The sequence below is a fragment of the Cystoisospora suis genome, assembly GCF_002600585.1.
Source record: "Cystoisospora suis strain Wien I chromosome Unknown contig_3277, whole genome shotgun sequence".
Lineage (NCBI taxonomy): Eukaryota > Apicomplexa > Conoidasida > Eucoccidiorida > Sarcocystidae > Cystoisospora > Cystoisospora suis.
The window spans coordinates 425-8,085 of NW_027156072.1; the positions used below are offsets into that span (position 1 = coordinate 425).

At 38.2% G+C, this 7,661-nt stretch overlaps 1 protein-coding gene across 1 annotated transcript; it reads right to left on the reverse strand.

Annotated features, from left to right (window-relative positions):
- On the reverse strand, positions 1-7,659 carry CSUI_006464 (bifunctional dihydrofolate reductase-thymidylate synthase). The gene is made up of 9 exons (XM_068066623.1): positions 7,112-7,659; positions 5,793-6,055; positions 4,448-4,971; positions 3,710-3,757; positions 3,171-3,525; positions 2,540-2,633; positions 1,466-1,538; positions 556-697; positions 1-279 (listed from the first exon to the last, which is right to left on the reverse strand). Exons 1-9 carry the CDS (start codon positions 7,654-7,656, stop codon positions 272-274), a joined length of 2,052 nt encoding a protein of 683 aa, XP_067921401.1. The 5' UTR covers positions 7,657-7,659; the 3' UTR covers positions 1-271.
- Between the last annotated feature and the right edge of the window lie 2 nt (positions 7,660-7,661).

The following is a 7,661-nucleotide window of genomic DNA, read 5'->3' on the forward strand; positions in this document are numbered from 1 at the left end:
ATCTTCTCTTCCTCTTTGTACGCTGTACATTTCTCTTTTCTTTCTCCCTTTTCTTCTTCTTCTTCTTCCTGTCTTCTTTTCTTTGATAGATCAACAAGAAGATGTTTAGTATTAATCAAGAGATCTCTTGTCAAGTGGGAATTCTCTGCCTTTCTTTCTTTCTTTCGCTGACTAGCTGACTGAATGAGGAGATGGTGGTGGCCAAAACACATTGTTGCCGGTCTCCTTCCTTCAACTCCTCGTATGAACAGACCTGTCTATCAATAGATATCTATACATCTATGAAGAAACAAAGAATGAAAAAGAAAAAGAAAAAGAGTCGACAAGAAGAAGAAGAAGAGCAAGAGTGAAGATAAGTGTACTTATTTACGCGTGTGTGTTGTTTTGTATCTCCTCTTCTTCTTCTTCTATCATCCTCCTCCTCCTCCTCTATATCATCCATGCATCCTTACATAAATAGAGATATATAGAGATAGATAGATATTGATCTATCTCTTTTCTCTTTCTGTCCCTTTTTCCTCTTTGGAAGTGCAGTGTATGAGTGTGAGGGTTTACCTGTATAGTTTTCATGCATGTCCGTGTATGGCGCTCCAAAGTGTCTCCACTGAAAGCCGTAGCCTGGCCCTATGTCTCCCACCTCTCGACGAAACAAACCTCGAGAGTCCAAAAATTCACGCGTCACATTCTTATCCCAAATCTACACACGAAACAAGAAAGAAAGAAAGAAAGAAAAAGGAGAAAGAAAGAGAAAGAAAGAAAGAAAGAAAAAGGAGAAAGAAAGAAAGTACAAGACAACGAGAAAGAAAGAGAGAAAGGAGATACACACGAGTATAGCCACACACGAAGAAGAAGAGACGCAGGGAATGAAAGAGAGAAAGAGAGGGAAAGGAGAGGAATTCTCTTCTTCTTCTTCTTCTAGTCTTGGGTTGACTTTCTTATTCTTATCTCTTTCTCTATCATTTTCATTTTGATGACTTTTGAATTTCTCTCAGGTCATATCATGAAAGAGCGAAAAAAGCGGCTCTCTGCTGCACCCCCTATCTGAAAGACCTATAGATACATACATATATATATATATATATATAGATAGACATGTACATGTAGGTATATCAGATCTATACAGAGAAAGAAAAGGAGGTGTACACAGACAGCTAGGGTGATAAAGCATAGATAGATAGAGAGATAGATTAAAGATAGATAGATAGATGGATATTGAAGACAGAGGTGTATGAAGAATGAGAAAGACTGTAGACAAGTTTACTTTCGTTGAGAGATATATCGATAAGAATGAAGAAACGAAAACGGGGAGAAGTGAGGAAAAAGAAGAGGATGAAGAGATGTTCCTTTATAGAATAGAAGAAAGAAGAAAAAGAAGAAGAGAGAGAGAAAGAAAGAGGTCAGAAAAGAGAGAAAGGAGAGATGACTGAGAGAGAGACACTTTATCGATCAATCGTTCTCGCCATACCTTAACACCTTTCTCCGAGAGATGATTCGCATTTGTGTCTCCCCTTATAAACCATAACAATTCCTCTACTACTCTAAGAAAGAAAGAAGAAAGAAAGAAAAAAGAAAGAAAAAGAAAGAAGAAAGAGAAAGAAAGAATAAAGAGAAAGAAAGAGAAAGAAAGAAGAAAGAGAAAGAAAGATTAAGAAAGTCGTGTATCGGTTACTGCTTCTCAAGAGGAGGAAAGAAGACTCAACATCTCGATCAGAACTAGCCAGTGAGTTCTACTCTTCTTCTTTCTTTCATTATTAAGAAGAAGAGCAAAAAGAAGCGATAAGAAGAAGGAAGAAGAAAAGAAGAAGAGAGTTGGCGATAAAGATAGGCCTTTCAAAAAGAAAGAGATTGTGCTAGGCCTCTCTTGACGAAGAAGTCGGTAAAGACGAACATGAATATCGAGCTGCATGCATGAATTTAAAGTCACTTGTGTCTTCTTTTTCTCTTCTTCTTTTGTCTAGAGAATTTCTTCGGTCTCTTCCCAGAGAAAATTCATCCAAGACTTCAATTCAAACCAAGCCTACCTCTACTACCTCTACTAGTCCTCCTATGACTAGCCATTTGTCACATGTACACACTCCAAACGAAGACATACACTTGCATCATACACATCTCTATAGCGACATCTGTCTATCTATATATATACGTACATATCTATATCTGTAGCTATGCATGTATATATATAAAATATATATGATGTGTAGTAAGTGTATGCCTTGTGTGTGTGTGGTATAGCTGGGGCGAGTGTTTGAAGAAAAAGAAAAAGAAGAAGAAGAAAAGAAAAAAGAAGAGGGAGTGTAACGGAGAGAAAAGATATGTTTTGGTAGTTGAGGTAGAGTGTATGTACATACACAGTTTTTTATCTGCATGCATGCATGCATGCACAGATACACATATATATACAGACACATCTTTTTCTTCAGATTCCTTGTCTTCTTTCGCGTCCTTCCTCTCGAGCTTTTTCTCTCTCTTCTTTCTTCTTCTTTTTCGTCTTTCTTTTTCTTTTTCTTCTTTCTTTCTTTTTTTTTCTTTGTTTTCTTACCCTTTCCAGAAGACTCTTTTCGTGGTGAGGAGAGGAAAGGATTGATCGAGACGAAATCTCATCTGACACCCAAACTTCGACAGTGTACCTACACCTGGGACAAATAAATAAAAACAATCCAACATACGAACATTGCAAAAAAGAAAAAGAAAGAAGAAAGAGATAACAAAGAAGGAAAGAAGGAGATAAGAAAGAGAGAAGGAAGATCATAGATGGATTCGTCTACACACATACGCATGCACACATGCAGATATAGAGAGCGGTAGGTATATATATAGATAGATTTTACATGAAAAAAGAAAGAGTGCGAGACCTAGACCTCCATATAGAGAGATAGATACATATATATATACATATATATATATATTGATATATGTGCATATGCGACGTGTATATATATATATATATACATACATTCCTATGTCGTCATTCCTCTGTATACAGAGTTCTATCTCTCTCAAGATCTCTTTTGAATTCTTAGGTGTATTACCTCTTCTTATGAACCAAACTTCTTCTTCTTTTTCTATCTCGATGGATTTGGATGTATCTCTAGAAGAGCTAAAGATGAAGAGACTTTCTTTTAACGACATTGATCTACCCTAACTTTCCTTCTTTTTTCTCTTGTTTCTACCTGTCCTATCAGACATAGGAACGCCATTGGTAAGAATATCGGCAATTAGATCGAGATATTGAAATTCTTCATGGTGTCTATACACCACGCGAGGGCATGCACGATAAGAAACCTTTTCCATCGTCTTCTTCTCCTCTTCTTCTTCTTCATTTCTTTTCCTCTTCTTCTTCGTTTCTTCTTCTTCTTCCTTCATCCAAGCTAACAGAGGCGCAGCTACTGCATGCGTCTTGGCTAGTAAGAGAGAGTCTGTGCTGAGACATCTCTCAGATGAGAAAGATTTAAAGAGATTCAGGAAAAACTCTTCTTCTCCTTGGCTCCACGGACATGCAGAAGAAGGACAAGATTGGTCACTTCTCTACACAAAACAAAAAGAAAAAAAGAAAGAAGAAAAAGAAGAGGAAAAAGAGAAAGATGAAGAGAAAGCAGAAGAGAGTTGAAATGTCGTGGTGCAAAGGCATTCCTTTCTTTCTTTCTTTATCTCCACCATAAACCCTTCATCCCTTCCTCTCTCAATCTCTCATTCAATCTATATCGCTTACGAAGAAGAAGAAGAAGAGCAACAAAAGCAACCTAAAGAACCCCCCTAACTAAAAGAAGAAAAAAAAGAAGATTAACAAGACTCATATCAACAATGAAAAGAAGAAGATGAAGAAGAGTAATAGGAGTAGTAGTAGTAGGCATAATAGTCATCATACCAATAGTAAGGCCACTACTACCCCTACTACTACTCCTACTGCCTTTACTCCTATCGAAGCAAGGCAGTAGTCGTAGTAGCAGTAGTCGTGTTCGTTAAACTCTTGAGACTCTGAAGACTGTTACGACTACTCCTCCTACTACGACTACTACTATTACTACTAGTGAGACTGATCATAAGACTAGAAATACCTCTACTACTACTAGTAGTAGTAGTACTACTTTTAACAGGAAGAAGAGTCGTAGGATTTCTCCTAACACATACACAACTACTAGGACTACTCCTACCAGTAAGACTACTACTGCTACCCTGATACAACACGAACTTAGGCATACATGCCTATGAGTAGATATATCTCTATCTACTAGTACATACATCTACATGTATCTATAGACCCACATATACAGATATATATGTGTAGCATATACAGATATATATACACTGTGATACTAGGCCGGATATTCCCTACAGCACGTCTACAGGGAAAGAATGTATAAAGAGTACACCTATACACAAAGTATATGTAAAGTATAAACATTTATATTTAATTCCATGTGTGCCATGATATCTGGGGTGTACGTACACTCGGTGTGGTTTGTTGTATACTATGAGAGAGATGTTGATCGGCTTTTCTGATCTTTTCGAGAATAACGAAGTCGAAAGGAACTTCATTCTCGGAGTAAGTCTTTGAAATGAAAATAGGAGAATAATAGCCCTCTTCCTCTTCCTCCTCTTGCTTCCTGTCCTTCCCTTGATCGTCTTGTTCTTTCTCCTCCACTTCATCTTGACTCTTCTCTCCATCTCTCTCGCTTGCGTTGCCTTTCTTTTCTTCTTCTTTTTCATGAGAATTTTTCTTCTCTTGTAGAAAGCTGAGAAGCAGCCGAGGTTTGTAAGGGACACGAAGAGGCCTTTCTTCACCCGTTCCACAAGAAGAAGAAGAGGTGGTAGGAGTTGCCTTAGAAGTCGACGGAGGATTTGAGAGAATTTCGTCGCCAGGAAAGCGTGGGAAGAAGACATCGCATGCAGAGAATTCTTTCCCGACACGTGTGAGATAGATATAAGATACGACACCTAATGATAAAGCCTCCTTATATATACCTGACCCGCCTATCATACACAAAGAGTGAGAAAGAGTAAGAAAGAAAGAAAGAGTGAGAAAGAAAGAAAGAGAATGAATGAGAGAGAGAGATGTAGAAGTACTTGTAGGCAGACAGAGTGTTAGGCCCAAGGTAAACATACCCACGCATTTGTATATATATAGATATATATGTATGTATATACATATATATCTATAGATAAATATATATATATATATTGATATGTATAGATATATGTGGAGCTTCTCTCGTATAAGACTAGAGATATCTGAAAAGAGAGAGAGAGAGATAAAGAGAAAGATGCAGATAGATAGAGGTGTAGGCGGGGTCGTACTAGGAGTAGTAGTAGGAATAGTAGTAGTAGTAGGAATAGTAATTAATAGTCTGATGCGAATTGCAGAAGAAAGTGTAGAAGAAGAAGAAAAGTAGCAAGATTACAAAGGAGAAGAAGAGAAAAAGATGAGGGGAGAAGTGTGAACGAGAAGTGTAAGGGAGGCAGAGAAATCCGAGAAGAAAGAGACAGATAGATCGACGAATAGGAAAGGAAAGATAGCTACGACAAGTGATACACGAAATTCCTGAGATACATGGATATGCAGAAATACATCTAAATAGAGAGATAAACATATACATATATGGAGGGAGAGAAAGACAGATACCAATAGTACCGCCTATATATATGTATATACATGTTAAGGTCGATCAATACGCATAGCCACAAAGAAGTAAGTAAAGATCGAGGGGAGAGAGACCGATAAGAGGAGAGAGAAATGAGACAGAAAGCGATAGATAAGAGCCAGAGAGAGAGATCGATTTGCTTTGGAGTCGTACCTACAATGAAGATTCGGTTGACTGTCCGTGAATACTCTTCATCTTGATCTAGCATCTCCAAAGCAGAAGGCAAAGAGGAGCAGATACGAACGGGTCGATCATAGGGAAATCTCCTCCTCTCTTTATCAGTTCTGCTGCTGCTCTTGACCTCTTCCTTCTTTGTCTTTTCAGCGGTCTCTTCTCTTAAAGAAGAAGAAGTCTGAAGTGAGCTATAGCTATTCTCTTTCTTGTTCTCTTCTTCTACTTCTTCTTTTTCTTCTTCTCTGTAGAAAGAAAGAAAAGAGGAGTGGAAAGGACAACAGAAGAAGAAGAAGAAGAAAGAGAGAAATCTCTCAAAAGAGACAGGGGACGGGGAGAGTGTAGTTAAATCATTAACTATCCTTTTCGTTCTCTGTCTCCTTCTTTCTCTTCTCTTAAGAAGTAGGCTTTGAAGTGTATATACCGAGATGTATGTATGTGTGCATATGAAGCTCTCACTATACTATACTTAGCTATAGACTACGTGCATGCACCCGAATGTATATATGTATGTATACAGATGTATATGTATACATACATGTGGATGAATATGTTTATGCATGCATTTGTATCTATGCATATAGATACATACATATATTTATCTGGCATGTGTACATATCAACACAGAGTCTTTGTCTCCATATCGCCTCGATTTACATTGATATTTAGATATATAGATATAAACATAAAACATATGTAAAAATATATAGATTTATGTGTATACATCTGTACACATCTATCTATCTACATATATCTATGCATACTGATCTGGAGAGAATTCAATTCATGCATGCAGACAGCGAGATTTCTCTATGCAAATGTATAATTTCTATGTAGGTTGACCGAGCGATAAGTTTAAAGAAAGAAGAGAAGAAGTCAATTGGTCTTCTTCCCTAAGAATGATCGTCTCAACGATATCCCAAGTGGAGGACTCATGTGTCGTACCTCTCCCCCCTCTTCTTCTTCTTTTCTCCATATAGACATTAGACAAGAGACGAGAAGGAGCAGAGGCAGAGATCTGATAGACACGTCTCTATAGCAGCATAACAAGAGAGAAAGAGTGTGGCTGTCTGTCTGTCTGTCTGTACGCCAGAAGAGAAGAGAATAAAAGAGAAACTCCTTTGCTCGATAGAAGTAGTGTTTCACATCGACATGCATGAAAGATATAGAGAGAGATCGATCTCTCCATGGGGATCTCTCTATCATTTTGGAGATCTTTCTTCCTGTCCTTCTTTCTCTTTTCTTCATTTGTGATCTTATAATCCCCTTCTCGCCCTTTCTCAGGTGTACATACACCTTACTGCATGGTCTTGGAGATGATAATATTCAGTCGGTTCGGAAGAGGACGGAATTTGGCAGGAATGCTCTCCCATGTCTTTCTTCCCATGAGGACAGCATTAAAAGAAGAATTCCCGACGTCACATTCTGCTAAACAAGACGAAGAAGAAGAAGATGATGAGAGGTGATCTCCGTCTATCTTCTTCTGCTTTTTCTTTTCTCCTTCTTGTTCTTCTTCCTTTCTTTGGTGGTATGTAAAAGAAGAGAAAGAAGAAGAGGAAGAGGGAAAGAGATCTTGATGCGTTCGGGTCGTGAGTTGTGTAAAGTGTTTGAAATCCCGAGAGAGACGAGGCCAGGGAAGATCTTGCTGCCTTCCTATTCCTCTCTTGGGCGTCATAGCAACGACTAAAGAAATTGCTTTCTTCTTTAACGCCATCGCTGCAGAAGAAGAAGAGGAAGAGAGAACTTTTTGCGGCGAAGTCTTAGAGAAAGAAAGAAGATGCGACGAAGGAAGAGGAGGTGATGAGAGAGAGGAAGAAGACGAAGGAAGAGGTGGGTTAGGCATCATGGAAA

Bases quoted from the DNA above. Each gene is read 5' to 3' on its own strand.
- CSUI_006464 (XM_068066623.1), bottom strand. From the start codon at position 7,656: ATGATGCCTAACCCACCTCTTCCTTCGTCTTCTTCCTCTCTCTCATCA. The intron at 6,056-7,111 runs GTAAGGTGTATG...TTCTTTCTACAG, and splicing joins ATCATCTCCAAGACCATGCA to AGAAGAAGAAAAAGAAGAAG. The intron at 1,539-2,539 runs GTAAGAAAACAA...TTTCTTTCTTAG, and splicing joins AAAAGAGTCTTCTGGAAAGG to AGTAGTAGAGGAATTGTTAT.